The 21920-nt window shown below is 43.4% G+C and overlaps 1 protein-coding gene across 1 annotated transcript in view; it reads right to left on the bottom strand.

Moving 5' to 3' along the window:
• The window catches only part of pacrg (PARK2 co-regulated), a 156019-nt gene that overhangs the window by 50285 nt on the left and 83814 nt on the right, over nt 1–21920 (bottom strand). The window contains exon 4 of the mRNA XM_065288271.2: nt 21655–21804. Coding sequence (XP_065144343.1) covers nt 21655–21804 — 150 coding nt within the window. The remainder of the gene's footprint in view (nt 1–21654; nt 21805–21920) is intronic.

Raw genomic sequence — 21920 nt, 5'->3', positions numbered from 1 at the left:
CAGTAATAGTCCTTTCAATACTTCGATAGTATACGTTTTTGAGTGTAAGTAAATAAATGTAAGTGTGGTACAACCACACTTCACGTAAAAACAAACGTATTCTCATAAGATCACGTTGGAGGCACACACAGAGATGTGGGGTGGAAATGGGGTCTGGATAGCTTCTAAAATGTAAGAAATTAGAGAATTTTTTTTTTACGTTTCACTTAACTTTATATTTTAATAGCATAATTTGTAATAAAACGGTAAAATGTGTTTTCTTATTTGCATTCTCTTTATTTTGAACCCTATTATGTATAAGTTGCAAGTGTGAGCCAGATGAACACACACATATAATAAGACTTTAGGTTCAGGTGAGGTACATTTGCCCTTTAGAACAGATGGTTGTACTTCTCACCACATATGGTGGCAGGTCTGGTCAGGTGTCTGTTCACACTTTCCTATCTCCTAGAAGAGTGTGATGGTGTGATTAGGTGTACTGGGGTCACAGATAAAATACTTTATTTCTGTTTGACTGTTTCTGCATTACTGAACCCATACAGTGCTGCCACGTCATCATTTCCCACTCCCGTGAAATGATTTTAATGCACACGTGGGATAAGCAAGGTTTAATGTTATTACACATATTATTTTTCCCTCTCCCATCCATTTCATCCTGACAGATCTCACCGCCCTTTTGCTTTGTGATGGTGCAGCTTCTAAGGGGAGTTTGTTCATTAGGCGACACACACATTCATTTGGGATGTCAATTGTATCTGTGTGAAGGTCAAACTGTGCCTGTCTTCTGAATCTGGAAGATCAGCTCATTAGACTCGAAAAAGGGCCAGAGTAACATTAATGAGGACTTGAGCATTAAAACACAATAGGTGACACAACAGATCGCCAGTCATAAACAGATGTGCTGTAATGGCAAGGTCTATAGGGGGTCCACGCTCAAACATTAGTTTTACATTTTTATTTTTACATACACTTACGAATAAAGACTAAAGAAATACAATTGCATGAAGCCAGAGGTGTGTATATGAGCGACAGGCGGATTTATGGAGGGATGGGCAAGTGGGGGTATGTTTTCGGATATTCATGAGTCTGGGCTGTTATCAGTTGACCTTTAAATTGGAGCCTCCGCTCGGCAGGAAACCCGAGGGGTTCATCTCAGATTTGACTGGCTCTGAACTCCCAACCCGCAGACAATAAAGACTGCGACTGCCAACGGCCAAATCCACACCGCATGCTCCTATGCATATATACATATATGTTACTTTCAATGAATACAGTACGTTTTGGTGTCCTATGATTTTTTTTTTCAAAGCGCAAGTGGCACACATTTCACATTTCCCATTGTGAGAACAGATACAGTATGTACTATCAGATAAACTATTATTTCATACATTCCAGAAAATGCTGGGCTGTTATTTAACTCATGCTGGGTAAATATTGGAAAACATATCTCTGACCCAATTCTGGGATGTTACAAACTAAAGGCTTGGTTATTATGCATGGTTGGGTAACAACAACCTTACATTGGATAACTTTTAACCCAGTGGTGTGTTCTTTTTATTTGTTTATTTAAGGGAAATAAGCGATTATCAAAATTTGTAGTACAACAAAGCCGCTGCCTAATTTACACTTATAGGAAAACATCGCCGTTTTTCAATATTTTACTACGTTTTAACATCAACTTAGACAAATTAATGCATACCTATCTTTTTTAAATGCGTGCACTTAATGTTTGTACAGCACGTTGTGAATGTGTTACACTCTAAAAAACAAACGGTGCTATATAGCACCAAAACAGTTGCTTTGGATCGTAACGATAGAAGAACCATTTTTAGTGCCATATAGCACCGGTGAAGAACCAGTGAAGCACCAGTGAAGCACCTGTGTAGAACCATATAGTGCTATGTAGAACCATATGTGGTGCTATATGGCCCCTATATGGTTCTACACTGGTGCTTCACTGGTGCTTCACTGGTTCTTCACCGGTGCTATATGGCACTAAAATGGTTCTTCTATCGTTACGATCCAAAGCAATTGTTTTGGTGCTATATAGCACCGTTTGTTTTTTTAGAGTGTAGCATTTAGCCTAGCCCCATTCATTCCTTAGAATCCAAACAGGGATGAATTTAGAAGCCACCAAACACTTCCATGTTTTCCCTATTTAAAGACTGTTACATGATTAGTTACAGGAGCAAGTATGGTGGCACAAAATAAAACGTGGCGATTTTTCAAGCGGATACAATTGAGAACTATATTGTATGGCGGAAGAGCAGACGTCCGCGTATGCACACCATCCGCATGATGTCATTTTCGTCATCAGGAGGGTCAAAATTTGAGACCACGTGGACAGTCCGCGTACGACAACGTATGAGCGAGAACATATAAAGACGGGACACTCCACTACAAACAATTACACAAATGCAATAGGCAGCATTTGCACACATTATCAGTTTTTTATTTTATTTTCATTTATTTCAAGCTTTTTTTGTCACCATAATGTTTGTTTTCTGTTGTTTGTTTTCTTGTTTGTTCTAAACTTGCGATGGTGCATCTGCTATTTTTCTTAATCAATCCTAATTTTTTTAATGTACTGTAAATGTTGTAAATCAGTGCAGCCCTGACGGCCTGATAGAGTTATAATTTGAATAAGAAATCATTTGTAAAGCATATACTTGTCGAAAGCGTCCATCCAGGAAAGCTGCGCGCACACGTGCGAGCGAGCCAGACGCAGAAACAAAGTATACCGCGGCCTTTAGTTTGCGGCACTTTATGAGAAATGAATGGGGCTAGGCTAAATGCTAACACATTCACAACGCGCTGTACAAAGATTAAGGGCCCTATCTTGCACCCAGCGCAATTGACTTTGTCAGTGATGCATGTATCATTCGTATTTTGCACCGGCGCACAGCGGGTTTTCCCTCCACAGACGCACGTCGGCAAACTAGGGAATGAACTTGCGCTCCCTGGGTGGTTCAGCGCAAAAAAAGAGGCGTGTTCCGGCGCAAACCATCCCTGATGCGTTTTTGCAGTTTCAAAAAACAATTGCGCCACTGACCAGAAAAAAAAAGTTGCGCGTTGTTCATTATGCTATTTTAAGGGCGCATGCTTGACCATAATGTATAGCGTGCACAACGCGCACACACTTTGCATCTAATCTACACAGATGCAACAGTTATTTTTGCAAATCATAAATTGTTACACTTAAAAATATTAATACACTAGATAAGGGGAATTGTGGTGATAGTTTTTAATTATTGTGTGGCTGCGTTAAAAAATTCTCATGCAAATAACGAAATTAAAAAAATATTTTCATAAGTTTGTTGTGTGGCTGTATTACGCTTATTTTATGTAAATAATAATTAAAATGTTTTCATAAGAATCCTTAATGTATATGAACTTGATTTGTAAGTGTACTTTGGGGTTGGACCTTGCTTGCATTTCTTTTGTCCGATTTCAAAGCCCCCAAACCCTTTCAGCGGTGAGGGTGGACGCAGATCTGTGTAGAGGCAGATCCACCTCCCGTTACACGGCGTGCCCGATTTATGCTGGCAAGCTTGGGATTGCTTGGCGCAACGATGGGATGCCAGCTGATGAGACTGTGGCTATATCCTCCCACGCCTGTTTAACCGACGCTGATTTGGGCGGGTTTCTCCTATCCCCATACAAAACAACTTCTCTGTCTTTGACTGCTCTTACAAGACTGTGGGTCTCCTCGGCTGTAAACCGCTCCTGGCGTGCGCCTGGTAAATCCGTCATAATAATAGCAACCCGCCATGGAACTTGCGCCCTTGCGTTTAAAGGGAATGTTGGATAGCGTTCTGATTGGTTTATTTGACGTTACGCCCAAACCACACCTATGAATAATGAACCTACTTCAGACCAACCCCTTATTGATTTGCGCCCGGCGCAAGAGTTATTTCTCATGCCGGGAAAATAGCAACAGCGCCCAAGATCCGCCCACAAACTCACTTGCGCGTTGCGCTTCGCACTTGCGTTTCAGATCGTTAAAATAGGGCCCTAAGTGTTTGCATTGAAAAATACAGGTATGTATTAATTTGTCTAAGGTGAGGTAAGAACATACACTGTAAAAAATGCTTTGCTGCCTTAAAATTTTTTGTTGAATTAACTCGGATTTACAAGTCATTTCAACTTACTATTATTAATCTTGACTAGAGATGAGTTGTTATAACTACAGGTGAGTAGTAAATTTAGTTGACTTTTCTCAACTATATTTTATAAGTTGTGACAACTCATATTTGTTGATATGACTTGTAAATGTGAGTTGATTTAACAAAAAAATTAAAGGCAGCAAAGTATTGTTTACAGTGTAGAAAATATTAAAAAACTGTGGTTTTCCTTTAATTATATCCATTATATGATTTTTATGATTTAAATAAATAATTTTTTTCTATTTGATACATTTTATTGCATTAAGATTTGTTCTAAAATTTACACCTGCAAACACTTCAAAACTTATGTACAAATAATAACAAAATAAACAGCTCATAGATGTAGTTCAACCAAAGCTGATCATTTGCTTCAAAGAAAGTTTTAAGTGTTTTGTAGCCCTGTTGTGGAGAGTGGCATATATAAATTGACTGTCTGTGTTAACGCAGCGTCATTAAGGGCTATGAAGCATGCTGGGAAGGGTCAGACAAGCGCAGATAAAGACAGACGTGTGAGGCAGGGGTTGACTGAATTCTTCTCCTCTCTCTGGGAGCAGCAGTGTCTAAAATGATGAATTCATCACTGCTGTATATGTGTCCTGCAGGAGGCCAGATTGGCTCAAATCCCCCATGAGGTAAGACATGTGACAAACAGGAAAATGACGATGGGATTGGTGCATGAAACTTATATTGCACTGATTTGCATTTGTGTGTGTTTGCGTTCCATCATTGGCAGTGTGAATGATCCAAAAATCAAACGATCACGGACAAATCCCGGACCCATTTTCCGTAATCTCTATCTGGAAAGGGCTGAAAGGGGATTGGCTCAAATCTCCCATGAGGACGGAAGAGGTTACCAAAAAGAGGTCCTGTGCCACAAAGCACTACTGGGAATGTGTGATAAGACACACCTCTGTCACGCACACACATACAAGGTTTCTACAAAATCGAAGCATGGACCAACAAGTCCATCAAGACAATAACAGGCCCACCACCTACAGTACCAAGCCTCTGTGTTCACCTAACTCTGCGTGTTAGCTCTTATCAGACTTGTCGGCATTGCCGGCAGGAAGATTCATAGGACCTAAAAACCGTGTATCACAGCAGGTCTGGTGTAGATTAATGTGGAAAGCAGCACAAAGATAATGCAGGCCAATAAAGAAGACACACACAGACGTTGGAGGAGAGCACACGAGTGTAGCAGGGGCTAACAGCAGAACAGCTCGGGGTCGTTAAGCATCATTAGTGGGACATTTGTTCACACACATTTGTCAGGAAGCTTCTTGCTAAGCAGGGAGTTCGTTTTCCTCAAGGAGCGTGTACTGGACAGAAGCAAGCAGGCAGGAAATGAAGTTAGTGCCTTGTGTGTGTGTGTGTGTGTAATCTACTGCATGATGAAGCAGATCTCTCCCTCATAAGAGACGTCACCGTGTTTGATTAACAATAGGACTCATCCCAGCCGGAAAACAACAGAAGCGTGTAAACTGCATCTGTGATTTGCAAACAGACACCAACGCATTCACATGCACGCATTTATAATTTCAGCATTTCTGGCGTTTCTTACAAGTACAGCAATACATGAACATATGCACTTGCATGTGTGTTGAAATAAAACTGCTAGATACAGTTGAGGGTACTACGTAAGGGATAATGTAGAGGCAGCCGGTAGTTATCGGGAAATAAGCCCCGACAGTGTGATCAGGACCCGACGCGAAGCGGAGGGTCTTGTATCACACTGAAGGGGCTTATTTCCCGATAACTACCGGCTGACTCTACATTATCCCGCTTATTACACGGCTACTTGTCACATAAGAAAAAAAACTGGGCATGAATATGAATTTGAAACATTTTATTGGCATATTTGTTTTAAATTAACATTTTTATCCTTCCGCGAAACTTTGCACAGATGCATAAAATGATCGTAATACCTTATTAAGATCCTCTGCTTCATACTTGTCTGTCTCCATTTTTTTCTCTTTTAGCCAGTCTTTGAGAAGTTTTAATGCCCATTCTGTATTTTTTTGTGTGTTGGCTTCGTAGCTGTCATGCTCTATTTTGTCAAGTTCAGTCTCAGTAAGCTCTGTCTTGTCGTGGTTGTCCAGTGTTTGTCACAAGATGGCGCCAAACAAACAGTAATCTTTATTGGCGCGGAGCGATCTTACTCGTAAAAGTAGTACCGGCTATGCGTTATTATTTTGGAGCGGTTATTATTCGAAAAGAACGAACCTGCAAATGTCTCAACTGACCAATCAGAATCAAGCATTCCAGAGAGCCGTGTAATAATGAGTTTTAAATGTAGGGCAGCATCACTGAATGTTTGATTTTATTATAATAGCTGCGTGAGTATCTTGATTGTCCTTAATGTGAAAAGATTATACAGTCACTAGTGAACAGGGTTCAAATGCACATAAGATGCTAAATAGGAAAGATTCGGCAGGACCTGGAGAATTTTTCTGAATATCAATAAACAGTTTATTGGTCTCAGGACAAACAAGAAACTTTTAAACAACTATCACAAAAATATAAACTGTCAAATCTGTCATTGATTGTCCAGGTAACATTGTGCATTATTAAGAATCAGGTGTATGTAAACTTTTTTTTTTTTGAAATTCTGTTATTTAATAGTTTTACAGATTTTGCAAGGTTTATGTAAAGCTATGACCTCAACTGTAGCTACAAACGTCAAATAGTTTAGCTGAAGCTTGACTGACCCAAAACAGCCATAGAAACTAAAATAACTGTGGCAAAACGCCAGGGAGAATTTACAACTTCCAGACTCTTAATGATTTAAACAGACAAAAACACTGGAAAAACATGCAAGAAGTTCATTTATGACCTCTTTAAAGTTTAACTTCTTAGAACAGAATTACAAAAAAAAGTTTTTAAAGAAACAGCTTAGCCAAAAAAATTAAATACTATCATAATTTACTTGCTCTTGTCACAATAGAGCGCCACAGAGACGACGTGTTTGTAGGCCAATTCCGGAAATTGGACACTGGTAACTCAAAAGAACATTAATTGATTCCCATAGACTTTTGGGTTACCGCAAAAAAATAACATCTGTGTTTAAATGGACACCACTTTTTTGAAAATAGGTTCATTTTCCAGCTCTCTTAGAGTTAAACATTTGAGTTTTACCGTTTTGGAATCCATTCAGCTGATCTCCTGGTCTGGTGGTACCACTTTTAGCATAGCTTAGCATAATCCATTGAATCTGATTAGACCATTAGCAGCATGCTAAAAAATAACCAAAGAGCCTTGATATTTTTCCTATTTAAAACTTGTTATATTGTGTACTACCGAAAGAAAATTAAAAGTTGCGATTTCCTAGTGTAAATTAAGTCTAAATTTGTTTTGTTTTTCATCTAGTAAATGCATTTAGACTTTAAAATTCATAAAAGTTTCATCTGTGAATATTAACTTCTTAGACAAAATATGTGTTATAAACTTTTGTTAAACACAGAGCAAATGTTTTGCTATAATCCAAAAGTCTATTCATTCCAATCTTAAACAAGCCTTAAGCCGAAAGTATACTAGGGACGTCCGCTTATACGCGCCGTCCACATGACGTCATTTTCGTCATCAGGAGGGTACGCGTTTTTTTTTAAAACTGTGTTTGCAATGGTGGATCGGCTACTTTTCTTCACTTATCCTAATGTTTTTATGTACTATAAATGTCGCCAAATCAGTGCTGCCCTGACAGCCTGGTAGAGTAATAATTTAAATAAGAAATCATTTGTATTGCGTATAGCGTTTAGCCGCGGGGAGTATACTTGGAAAGCTGCATGGACGCGTGCGCGGGTGAGCAGGACGCGGAAAAAAGGTATACCTCGGCCTTTTGTCAATATTGAAGATATCAAGTTTATATTTTCACAGAATGTTTTTTTATATTAACTAGGATGATTTTATATAGTAAACAGTAAATCACCAAAATAATGGGCTAGATTTACTAACAGCTGTCTTCATTGAAATTTATAATCTTGGTGTTAAATAACGACTGTCAGGATTTATTAAAGATTCACAGTGGATCATTAGCGCTGAAAAGGTGTGGTCTAGTTTTGTTTTTGCGACTGACCATATTGTATATGCATTTCTAGGAGTTTCTCTTTCAGACACAAAATTTATGGGCGGAGAGTATTTGAAATTATTTATGCAACATGATGTACTAATGTTTGCGCGTGTATTATTACCGATATTTGCAAAATAAATCATGTGTTAAATTTTGCCCTTGAAATGACATCAAATGTAGTTGATAGGAGAAGGCCTGGCAGAGATCAGAAAGCACTTGGTACAAGGCAGAGGATTTTTGCACATGTAACAGTTATTTGGAATGCCAGAGGAACATCTTATTCAAAAATATTGTTTGCCAAGTCATGTTATTATTATTGTCCTCCAGTTCTTTTTAGTGTCCTATGGCTTCGTTAGCTGGGATTTCACACCACATGTTTTCAGCTGCAATGTCTGTGGTGCTGAACTCAAGTGCATCAGGCGTTCGCACCCGAGGATCGTCAGCTCTGCTTATTTGCGACCCTGAGCTAATTTGCGCTGCCCTTAGTAGATTGCGTTGGTCATTATGGAAATCAGCTGTTGCGCCTGTGTTATATAATGTGCACCTATTAAATAACGCACAGATATAACCACTACCATCTGCACTTTTTTGGAATTGCGCTCTCATGCTAATTTGCCCCGTTTAGTAAATCTGGCCCAATGTCTCTGAAAATAAGATTTTTTTAAACAAAATAATAAGCAGAGTTGCAAAGCCTTTATTTAAAACACTATAGCTAAAAACAAGTGTGAAGTATATTCACACATTTGTTTAAGTGTTAGACAAATGTGACCTTGTGAGAAAATTCAAGATCTAACAGGCACGGAGAAGTTAGAGAGGCACACAAAACATACACACACATACCTCACCACAGTGCCAACAGCTGCATCCTGGGGAACAAAAGACCACTATGTAGACACAATTTCCCTCTGGTCACACTGCCACAAGGCATGAAAACACACACACAGATACACAATACTTTAATTCCACACACATTCATGTTGGACAGAAAGTGGCCTGAGCCTCGGAGAGCGATCCAGCACACAACCAGCAACTCCCCACAGAGGAATCCAGCAGAGAAAAGTGGATAATTTTTAGTCTGAGTTAAAGTAACCACACCTTTCTAAACATCTCTCTCACACACAAACAATACTTAACTACACAACTAAACTACAATACTAGTTTATTTTTGTTTTCCTGAAATTAACGGCAAGCATTTAATGCATGCTAAAGACACACAATTTATTGGTAACGCTTTACAATAAGATCGTATTTGTTTACATTAGTAAGTACATTAGCTAACATGAAATAACAATGAGCAATATCATTTTTCAGCATTTTTTTTATGTTACTTAATGCCAATACATTTGTTGATGCTAGTTTATTGAGTTTTACTTAACTTTAGATTTTAAACATGTATTAATAAATGCTGTAAAAGTATTGTTCATTGTTAATGCATGTTAGCTAATGCATTAACTAATGTTAACAAATACAACCTCATTGTAAAGTGTTACCACTTGAATACTATTTTCACACTTTGCATAATTTAATAGTTGAATTATTTTGATTAAAATGATTAAAATATTTTAAACAAGTAATATTTACGTTGACATTTCTTTAGCATACTCTTATATCATGTCTTATATTTAATCTCATGCTGCACATGACGGACACGTCTAGGCCTGACTTTTACAGAAAATGCTTAGATTAAACCTTTGTTAAATTAGGAAACGTAAATAGCCTTTAAAGTGTGTCTAAGATAAAAACATTTCTGGTATACATCTTGAGATAAAACACTAGCACAGATCTATTTTAAGATTTGTCAGTGCAAGTTATTTTTGGTTAAACACCTCACACATGAATTTTAGCCTAGGCCTTAGCGCCATCTCCTCGATACTGAAGAAGTGAAAACTTAAAAAATGACTTTAATTGGAAACAAAAAAATGTCAACTTAAAATTTTACTTTAGTTTTACTTTATGTGAGGAATTTAAGTTGAAAATACTTAATTTTGTAAGTGTTACCAATTAACCCATTGTTTTGTCTTAATTTGGCCACAACTTTTCTGTGTTTCAGCAAATGGAATGATTTTTGGTGACAAATCTTATATTGACACATATCTTTGGAAAATGCTTTAATTTTTTCAAAAACTCAACAATATACTGTGGGCAAATTTACTACCCTTTCAGTTATTTGTGTACAAAAAATCACTAAATTAAACAGCTATAAAAAATTATTAAATGATTATTTTTTTACTTTTTTTTGCATAAATCTGATGCCGCACAAAAACTAAAAATGCATCAAAGCCAATGTTTTTACTAATCTTTGACAAGCCCAAGCCTGTGAAAAACACTGAAAAATGTATTCATTAAATTTACTACATTTTTAAGGTAAGTGGCTGCAATCAATTTATTTAAGCTACATTTAAACAAAAGTTTTTTTTGTTTTTGTTTTTTATTTTCAATTTTTTGTTTAAATGTAGCTTAAATAACTTGATTGCGACCACTTACCTTAAAAAATCAAGTTGATTGAATGAATCATTTTTTTCAGTGAAGGTAAAAAACAGTGCACAATAATCTTCTGTATTTTTTCCCCAAATCATAGACCTTTCTCACAGTAACCGGAAATACGTAATCGTCGTGTAAGCGGAGTTCCTGTCAAGCGTCAACACACTAGAAAAACATAAACCCGGGCAAGTTTAAAATGGATCAAAGAGTCTACAAAACTTCGTTAACGGACTTGCCAAATATTACATTTGCTGATGTGACACGACTAATGGAGGAAAACTTTTTCCATGAAGAATTTGTCCATAAATTTCTAGATAAGTAGAGAGCGAGTATAACTGTTACTGAACTGTTAACTAAAACGACACATTATAAGTCTCGCCGGATAGCCTGAATCCACTTCTGTTTACCTTCACCATCAACAGGGAATTGATGGAACAGATACGGCTTTTTACATTGCCTTGACTGCGGAGGAAGTAGATTTCCGCGACGATTGCGTAGTTCCGGTCATAAATACGGAAGTTGTGAGAAAGGTCTATTGACATCACTTATGAACTTGGTAGTTAAAGAGTTTTAAAGAGTTAAAATCATGGGACTTTTGTAAACATTTGGTAGTTTTGATCAGTACTGAGGTTGATTAACAGATTTATGCAAAAAATAATAATAATAATTTGATACATTTTTCAGCCATTTAATTTAGTGGCTTTTTTGTACACACACAACCCAAAAAGTAGTGCATTTTAACAACACACAAAGGTTAAAGTAATTTTTTAAGTTGGTTCAACTTTTCACTTCTTACAGTGTATCAAAGAAATGGGGCTTAGGCCCAGACCTAAATTCATGTGTGAGGTGTTTAAATAAAAATAACTTATAAGTTGATCTAACTTTTTAAAGTGTAGCAACAACACTGTAAAACCTAATAAAACCCCTTTGTTATTTTATGTTTGTGACAGAACCAACTTAAGCCGAAAAGTAGAAATCTATTCAAACAACCCCTTGACAATAAAAGTGTCTGAAGTTGAAGAAACGTCTCGGTTACGGATGTAACCCTCGTTCCCTGAAGGAGGGAACGGAGACGTCACGTCGTGACCGACGAATTGGGAACTCGCTTAGAGAGACCAATCTGCTTCGAATACTACTAAAACGCCAATGAACTTGGCATTGAGATATTTGCATAATGCTGGCGCCGCCCCGCCAGGTGCGTATATAAGCAGCAGGTGCAAATGAGGAAATTAGCTTCTTTTTCGCTGAGAAAGCCGGAAAGTGTGACCGGCCGTAACAGCAGGTGGCAGCACCTGTGGCGACGGGACGTGACGTCTCCGTTCCCTCCTTCAGGGAACGAGGGTTACATCCGTAACCGAGACGTTCCCTTTCAGTCGGTCACTACGACGTCACGTCGTGACCGACGAATTGGGAATCCCTATCAAAACGCCACTAGGGGCTGACCTCTTCCAGTGACTGCGTAAAAAGCCCTCCGGTTCCACTTAAGGAGGAGGAGGTAGGTTTTAGGGCAGAAGGCCGGGCACTAGATGTTCCTTTAACCCCACAGAAGTGCCAGCGACTGGGAAGCGCCCTACCTGAGCGGGATAGGAACGCTGCGGAAGCCACCACCCGTCTTAAGGGTTAACGGTGGGCGAAAGTCAACCGTAGTTGAGAATAAAGACAGCCGTGGCTGTGTAAGCAAAGCAGTGCTCTGCTAAGGGAAACGTGGGCTGGTAGGATTAACCCCACGGAAAAATACTCACAAAGGAACCCAGTGGGACACAATGTGGAGCCCGAGCCAGACACGTAGGTTCGCGAGGATACAGCTAGTGAAAGGCTGACAGCCAATGCTCCGCAACAAAGGCTGCCAAGGCAGCGGAGGAAGAACAATTCAAACCATTACGCATTTTTGTTCTGAAGGCCTTCCATACTGACACAGTTATGAAGCATCAGATGGAGGCTGCAAGCCGACCTGTGAGACTGTTCTCCGTGCTCCCCCTGGTGAGGAAAGAACACGAGAGGATACAGGCTCAATACGAACACTGTAAAATCTAATGAACGTATTAGGTGTCGCCCAACCAGCAGCTCTACAGATGTCTGTTAGCGAGGAACCACGAGCTAGAGCCCAAGATGAGGCAACACTCCGTGTGGAGTGCGCTCTCAAATTAAAGGGGCAAGGAATACCCTGAAGATTATAAGCCAGGGCGATAGTATCAACTATCCAATGAGACATCCTCTGCTTAGTGACAGCTTTCCCTTTCTGCTGGCCACCATAACAAACAAAGAGCTGGTCTGAGGTCCTGAGGCTTTGCGTGCGATCCACGTAGAGTCGCAGTGCGCGTACGGGGCACAACAAAGCCACGGTTGGGTCTGCGTCCTCCGGAGGCAGCGCTTGCAAGCTCACCACTTGGTCTCTGAAAGGAGTCGTGGGAACTTTGGGCACGTAGCCTGGTCTGGGCCTCAATGTTACGCTTGAGGCAGCAGGACCAAACTGAAGGCACGAGTCGTCAACAGAGAATGCATGTAAATCCCCTACTCTCTTCACTGAGGCCAATGCTAGCAGGGTCAGAGCTTTCATTGATAAAAGCTTCAGACTCGCAGACTGCAAAGGCTCGAACGGGGGGGCCTGAAGGGCTTTCAGCACCATGGACAGGTCCCAGGGAGGAATAGAAGGAGGGCGCGAGGGGTTTAGCCTACGAGCGCCTCTTAGAAATCTAACAACCAAATCATGCTGGCCAACTGTTCTGCCGTTAATAAGTGAGTGATGAGCAGAAATAGCAGCGATATCAACTTTAATGGTGGAGGGTGACAGCCTACCGTCTAACCTATGTTGAAGATATAAAAGCACGGTGTTAATAGGGCATTCTCTGGGGTCCTCGCGTTGCGAAGAGCACCAGGTGACGAAAAGGTTCCATTTAAACGCGTAAGCCCGTCTCGTAGACGGAGCTCGTGCCGCGTTGATTGTGTTAGATACCGCTTGCGGTAAATCACCTAAACCTTGCGCGCGCTCAACGACCACACATGGAGATCCCACAGGTCGGGGCGCGGGTGCCATAATGTGCCCCCTCCTTGAGAAAGAAGGTCCTTCCTCAGGGGAATCCGCCAGGGAGGGGCTGTCGCGAGGAGCATTAACTCTGGAAACCAATTCTTGCTCGTCCAATATGGGGCGATCAGTAAAAGGCTCTCCTCGTCCTGCCTGACCTTGCACAGTGTCTGTGCGATTAAGCTCACTGGGGGGAATGCGTATTTGCGCATCCCCCGAGGCCAGCTGTGTGCCAATGCGTCCACGCCGAGGCTGCCCTCGGTTAGTGAATAAAATAGGCGACAGTGGGTATCGTCCGGCGACGCAAACAGATCTATCTGCGCACGACCGAACTTCTTCCAAATTAGCTGGACCGTCTGGGGGTGGAGTCGCCATTCGCCGGGGCGCGCAGCTCGAGAAAGCGCGTCCGCTGCTGTATTGAGCGAGCCCGGAATGTGAATGGCACGAAGGGACCTCAGATGCTTCTGACTCCAAAGGAGGAGATGACGAGCGAGATGCGACAGGTGACGGGAGCGCAAACCGCCTTGACGGTTGATATACGCAACGGTCGCAGTGTTGTCGGTGCGTACTAGTACATCCTTCCCTCGCAGCTCCGTAGCGAAGCGTACAAGTCCCAGATATACTGCCCACAACTCTCGGCAATTGATATGCCAGTGCAACTGGGGTGCTGTCCACACCCCTGAAGCTGTAAGCTCGTCGTACGTGGCACCCCAGCCCGTGTCGGACGCATCTGTGTGTACAACAGCATGCCGAGCGATCTGTCTCATGGACACACCGGACCTGAGAAACGCGGGGTCCGACCACGGGGGGAATGTTAGGCGACACGCAGGTGTAATGGTTACACGATGGATGCCGGCGCGCCACGCTCTCCTCGGGACTCGATCGTGAAGCCAACGCTGAAGCGGTCTCATATGGAGCAGCCCGAGCGGTGTCACGGCCGCTGCTGCTGCCATATGCCCCAGGAGCTTTTGAAATTGTTTCAGCGGGACCGCATTCTTCCCTCGGAATGAACCGAGGCAAGTCAGAATTGACTGGACGCGCTCTTCTGTCAAACGCGCCGATAAATCGATCGAGTCCAGTTCCATCCCGAGAAAAGAGATCCTCTGCGTGGGGCAGAGTTTGCTCTTTTCCCAGTTGACCCGAAGACCCAAACGGGCGAGATGCCGAAGCGTTAAATCTCTGTGTTCGCAAAGCGTCCGTCGAGAATGCGCTATTATAAGCCAATCGTCGAGGTAAGCCAATATGCGAACGCCGCTCTCTCGGAGGGGTTTTAACGCCGCCTCCACTACTTTCGTGAACACACGGGGAGAGAGGGATAGCCCGAACGGTAAAACTTTGTACTGGTATGCCCGTCCCTCGAATGCAAACCGGAGAAACGGTCTGTGACGAGGGAGAATGGACACATGAAAGTACGCGTCTTTCAGGTCTATAGCCGCAAACCAATCTTGGGGGCGAATTGAATTGAATATTTGCTTCGGTGTTATCATCCTGAAAGACCTCCTCTGCAGAGATTTGTTCAGAACGCGCAAATCCAAGATCGGTCGTAACCCCCCGCCCTTTTTGGGTACTATAAAATACGGGCTGTAGAAGCCCGATCTCATCTCGGTTGGAGGGACCGGCTCGATCGCGTCCTTCGCCAGCAGGACTTCGACCTCTGCACGCAGTACATGTGCATCGGACGCTTTCACCGTGGTGAAACGAATGCCCGAGAATTTGGGTGTGTGCCGGTTGAATTGTATTTCGTAACCGAGGCGGACAGTGCGTAAAACCCAACGAGACGGGCTGGGAAGCTGAAGCCAAGCCCCCAGGGACCGTACGAGGGGAATTAACGGCACTACCGGGGTACCCGCGGGGGGGCGGCGGAGCGGGACAGGTGGTACTGCCGGTACGTCTGCTGGGACAGCATAAGTATCTACAGTATGTGTGTGTGTGACACTGACCTGAGCCCGCTGAGGGTGACGGTCGTCTGGTCTCCTCAGCGGAGAGCACAGACTCCGAAGAGGGTGCTGGTGGTCCCGTCTCCTCAGCGGAGAGCTGGAACTCCTCAGAACACCCGCTGGCGATAGAGGAGAGGGAGGAAGAGCATGTGAATGCCCGCTCACATCTCTCTCGATCCTCTGAAGACCTGGAGAAGGAATAGGAATGCACTCTTTTTGTGGTTTTGTGGGTGCCGGCTGAGAAGCCGGCGGAACAGAAACAAAACGAAACCAAGGATTCTCCATCCGGCCCTCTACCGGTGGAGGGAGCGGTGCCATCACCATCTCCCGAAGAGTGATCCCATCCGATTCCAGGTCGCCCGTCTCAGGGCCGCTTCGATTTCCGTTTACCACGGGAAGCGGGTGGGGCGGGCGGGGCGGGCTGCCGACGGCTGTTCCCCCTCCGTGGCCTGGAAGATGTTCTAGTGGGGGGGGTGGAGGCAGCCGCCGCAGGGCGCCCTCGGCGAGGAGCAGACGGGCCCGCCGGCGCTGGAGGGCGAGATGCAGGTCGCTTGCGCCGGGGCATGATCTGGGCGATCGCCTCTGTCTGCTTCTGGGCGGCGGAGAACTGCTGGGCAAAAGACTCCACCGACTCACCGAAGAGGCCAGCCTGCGACACTGGAGCGTCCAAGAACTTATTCTTCTCCGCATCCGACATGTCAGCCAGACATAGCCATAAGTGGCGTTCCTGGACCACCATCGTGGACATGGCACGACCAATCGCCTGCGCTGTCACCTTCGTAGCGCGAAGAGCCAGGTCAGTGGCAGCCCGGAGCTCCGAAAGGACAGGCGAGTCGTGTCCTCCCTCGTGCAGATCCCTCAAGGCTTTGGCTTGGTGAACCTGCAGCAACGCCATTGCGTGCAGGGCTGAGGCCGCCTCTCCACATGCCTGGTGGGCAGCGCCCGTTAAACCGGAGGACTGTCTGCAGGCACGAGAGGGGAGGGTTGGGCGGTCCTTCCAAGAGGGAGCGTGTGCCGGACACAGCTGCATCGCGACAGCACGCTCCACGGGAGGGATCCCCGTATAACCCTTAGCGGCTCCGCTGGTGAGGGAGGTGAGGGGGGAGGGCTGAAACGGCCGTAATCTCATGGAAAACGGCGACTTCCAGGTTCTAGTCAGCTCCTCGTGCACCTCGGGGAAGAAAGGCACCGGTGGAGAGGGTTGTGAAACCCGGGCAGCTCCAAAGAACCAATCATCCAGGCGGGACGGTTCGGGCTGAGGGGGGGGAACCCACTCTAACCCTACGGTCTCCGCCGCTCGAGCGAGCACGGCCACCATCTCTGGATCGAACTCCGGCGTCCCAACCCGACCAGAGGGAGGAAGGGCGTCGGGGTCCACGTCAGGGGGAGGAGGCCCACCCTCGGATGCTGCGGCGTCGGTGGACCCGGAGGGCGGCACGATGGATTCTAGAGACATCGTAGAACACGACGCTGAAGTCTCCATCGGCACATCAACCGGCTGTGGATGAGGAGGCTGAGAGCCTGAGGACGAATCCCCCGCTCGGCTCAGCACAGTGATGCGCAGGTCGTCTTTAGAGAGCTTCACAGCCGCACCGTGGCGGCGTTCAGCACTCGCATGACGAGGGTTGCGTTTTTCCCGGAGGAAAGACAACCGTCTGCGCAAATCCACAAGGGACATGTTCTCGCAGTGAGAACACTTACCCCCAGCGAACGCTGCCTCTGCGTGCTCGATGCCCAAACACGAAAGACAACGCTCGTGACCGTCCTTCGGACCCATGTATTTGCCGCACCCAAGATCGCACGGACGAAAAGCCATCCTGAAAAGGACGCTGATGTCCGGATATACGAGAGAGTGGCTGCCTTTAACAAGGCACAAAGCTCTCTCGTATCACTCTTTTAGGGAAATTCACTCAGATGCTCAGTTGATGATGCGCACAGGGAAAGGCAACGCACACACTAAACTCAAAACAAAACAAAGATGTAGAGTCGTGGAATTAAGCGAAGCGTCCGCTGTGGTACTGCTAGTCCAACCAACTTCAGCAATCGAATCCCACCAGAGTAGAGTAGCTTCTCAGTAGCAGATACTGCCGGCTTTCGAAGCGATAAAAAGCTAATTTCCTCATTTGCACCTGCTGCTTATATACGCACCTGGCGGGGCGGCGCCAGCATTATGCAAATATCTCAATGCCAAGTTCATTGGCGTTTTAGTAGTATTCGAAGCAGATTGGTCTCTCTAAGCGAGTTCCCAATTCGTCGGTCACGACGTGACGTCGTAGTGACCGACTGAAAGGGAACACTGAGCCTTTACTTCTCCTGTTAACCAGATGCACAATGGCTTGTAGTGTCCAGCAGTTAAGGCAAACCACAGACAGATGTGTCTGAAGCTAAACAGCCCTGATCTGGGCCTGTAAACCAGGCATTAAGCACTTAAGAGATGTTACCTACTGCTAATTCACAGAGGAGATTAGTACGGAGCCTTGAGCTAATGAGAGAAGCTCTCTCTTTTCCTATGAATCTCCTTCTTGTTCTCAAACAAAACATTAGCAGATAATGTAACGGAATTAAGAAGACAAAAGATTCAAATTGGATATTGATCAGAGGAGTGAGGTGGCAGCGTTTCCACTGGTTAAGCCTGTGAGGAGGTGATTGATCCACAATGCTTGTCCTCACGTCTGGAGATGTCTGGCAGGCCTATAGTCTGCCTGACAAAGGCGGTGAATGAAACGTGCGACCGGTCCGACACCGGCACGCAATGAATACAGAACATTCATGTCAGAGCGTTGAATGATAGGTGAAGGACGTCAAATAAAAACACGAGTAGTACTACGTAATCAGTGAACATTCGGGCATTCAGGATGAGTTTAGACAATTGGATTGACGGCACAAAGCATTCAATGATGCTGAATGTTCAATAAGAGGAACTGAGTGTAGCGGTGATGGCTGCTGATCTGAGACCAGCTTTACAGATCAGAGCTAAAGGCTTGAATTCTGAAAGAGAAGCACTGATCGCCAATAGAGACAAGAGCTGCAGGGATCAATGTTAAATCAATGTTAATTGTCAGGGATTTTTCTGCGTGGCCAAATTAGTAATAGACACAATCGCTCAAACATGCAAAATCCAGCAGTACAAAAAGTTAAGAATCTAACCGTATAAAACTTTTTGTAATGAAATCGGTCAAACATGGTAAATAAAAAAAGGATAAATAACTATTAAAAAACTTTTAAAAATATATAAAATTTGATTGGATTTTATGTAAGTGATAATGTATAAGCATTCTTTTGTTATCGCCGAAATAAGCCCTAACAGTGAGATCAGGACCCCTTGGGAAGCAGAGGGTCTTGTATCACACTAAAGGGGCTTATTTTGTGATAACAACCGGCTGCCTGTACTGTATATTATAATGTTAAATACATGTCTATTTACCTCATAAGCAAGTTTAAGTACATTAAATATTCAGGGTTCCCACACCTTAGTTAACTTCAAATTCAAGGACCCTTCAAGGACTTTCCAGGTGCAATACCCTCAAATTCAAGGACTAAATGTGGGGACACATTTCAAGTGAGAGCAAGGTTGCATTGTATTACCTTTAAAGATTTGGGGCCCTATCTTGCAGCCAGCGCAATTGACTTTGTCAGTGACGCATGTATCATTCGTATTTTGCACCGGCGCACAGCGGGTTTTTCCCTCCACAGACGCACGTCGGCAAACTAGGGAATGAACTTGTGCTCCCTGGGCGGTTCAGCGCAAAAAAGGAGGCGTGTTCCGGCGCAAACCATCCCTGATGCTATTTTGAAGTTTCAAAAAACAATTGTGCCACTGACCAGAAAAAAACTAGTCTAAAGTCAGAGGCGCGTTGCGCGTGGTTCATTATGCTATTTTAAGGGCGCATGCTTGACCATAATGTATAGCGTGCACAACGCGCACACAATTTGCTTATCTAATCTACACAGATGCAACCATTTTTTTTGCAAATCATAAATTGTTACAATAAAAAATATTAACACACGAAATAAGGGAATCATTGTGGTGAGCATTGTGGTGATAGTTTTTATTTATTGTGTGGCTGCGTTAAAAAATTCTCATGCAAATAACGATTAAAATATTTTCATAAGTTTGTTGTGTGGCTGTATTATGTTTATTTTATGTAAATAATAATTCAAATGTTTTCATAAGAAACCTTAATGTATGTGAACTTGATTTGTAAGAGTACTTTGTGGTTGGACTGCTTGTGTTTCTTGGGTCCGATTTCAAAGCCCCCAAACCGCCTTCAACACTTTCAGCGGTGAGGGTGGACACAGCGATGTCCTCTGCTGGCGTCAGGTAATGTGTGGAGGCAGATCCACCTCCCGTTACACGGCGTGCCCGATTTATGCTGGCAAGCTTGGGATTCCCCCGTCTCCTGACATCATTGTAGCACTTTGCGCAACGTCCTGGGGATGCCAGCTGATGAGACAATTGTGGCTATTTCCTCTCACGCCTGTTTAACCTACGCTGATTTGTGCGGGTTTCTCCCATCCCCATACAAAACAACTTCTCTGTCTTTGACTGCTCTTACAAGAACTTTGGTCTCCTCGGCTGTGAACCGCTCCTGGCGTGCGCCTGGTAAATCCGTCATAATAATAGCAACCCGCCATGGAACTTGCGCACTTGCGTTTTAAGGCAATGTTTGATGACGTTCTGATTGGTTTATTTGAGGTTACGCCCAAACCACACCTATGAATAATGAACCTACTTCAGACCAACCCCTTAATGATTTGCGCCTGGCGCAAGAGTTATTTCTACAGCGCCCAAGATCGCCCACAAAGTCACTTGCTTCACACTTGCGTTTCAGATCGTTAAAATAGGACCCACAATGTTACAGTTCCCTTTCGAGGGAACTCGTGCTGCGTCACTGCGGTGACATTTTGGAGACGCCTCCAAGGGTAAGTGTGTCTGAATGTGTATATCAAATTCAACCAACGGTGAGGCTTAACGACAAAGACAGGGTGACGCGGGAGCCAGGAAGTATATCGCTATCTGAAATATTGCCAAAGACGGCATTACAAAGACGCAGTAATTATGGCAAGGGAGACGCAGCGCCTTGTTCCCTTCTCAGGAAACAACAGTTACGTACGTAACCCGAGACGTTTTCATTTGTCAAACATTTTCGCACGTGTGCTTAAACAGTGTAGAATTTTTATGATATGATCCTACACTAAACAGGAAATAATATGGATTTTTTTCCAGAAAACTTCTTGCATAAAATAGATTCAAGCACTTTCAATGACCTGTATCAATGTATGTATATTTTCAAAAACTTCCCATGGCCTTGAATTTTTTTCCCCAGATTCACAATTTTTCAGGGATTTCAAGGACCCGTGTGAATCCTGAATATTGATATGAAATATTAGATTTGCTCATTTTTAATGAATGCAGACCTTCCATGAGGAAAACCTGTTTACTTTTAGTTTTAAGATAGGACGTTCAAAAGTCACGAACAAACAATCTGGTTTCATCATTTGTAAATACAATGTCATATATGTTATTAAAAGCCATATTTATATTTCATTGTTGTGTAATAAAACCATATTTGTTTTGAGTGGTTGTTATCTGGGAATATCAAACTTTTGGAAATGTCGCGACTGGCCAATCAGAATAAAGCATTCCAACAAGCCATGTAATAATATTATAATCATTATTTACAAACATACTGTGATATTTGGGCGGTTTTCCCGACAGGGATTAGCTTAAGCCAGTACTAGACTTTAGTTGAATTAGGACATTTACGTCAATTTTAAAAGCATAATTTATAAATAAACATTACTGGTCATCACACTGATATAGTTTAAGATATGTCAGAGCAAAGTTGTTTTCGATCGAGATAACACTACCCAGCCCTGTCTGGGAAATCGCCCCATTATGTTCCCTAAAGTCAGATCGGTCTGGGAGCTCTTGTAGCAGCCAAAAGAAAATGTGATTTTGGTTGGTGGTTTGCTGCTTACAGTTCATGTTCTTGAAGATGTTCAGAATGGGAAGGATCTGTCGGTAGTACGGGACCAGCGCCTCGCCTACCATCTCTGCTGATACAACCAGATGCTGCAGAACCTTAAGTGTGGTGCAGATCACCTGCCTGTTCCTTGTGTTGAGAGCATCTGCAGACAACAAAGGCACAAATTTAAAATCATTATGGCATGTAAAAAAATCTGCACAATGTGATATGTCACAGCCCTTTACTACAACCCCCCGTTTTGTGGTTTTTCCCTGTGTC

Source organism: Paramisgurnus dabryanus, chromosome 17 (genome assembly GCF_030506205.2).
Source record: "Paramisgurnus dabryanus chromosome 17, PD_genome_1.1, whole genome shotgun sequence".
Taxonomy (NCBI): domain Eukaryota; kingdom Metazoa; phylum Chordata; class Actinopteri; order Cypriniformes; family Cobitidae; genus Paramisgurnus; species Paramisgurnus dabryanus.
The sequence above is the reverse complement of the archived record's forward strand: the minus strand, read 5'-3'. Positions and strand labels throughout refer to the sequence as shown.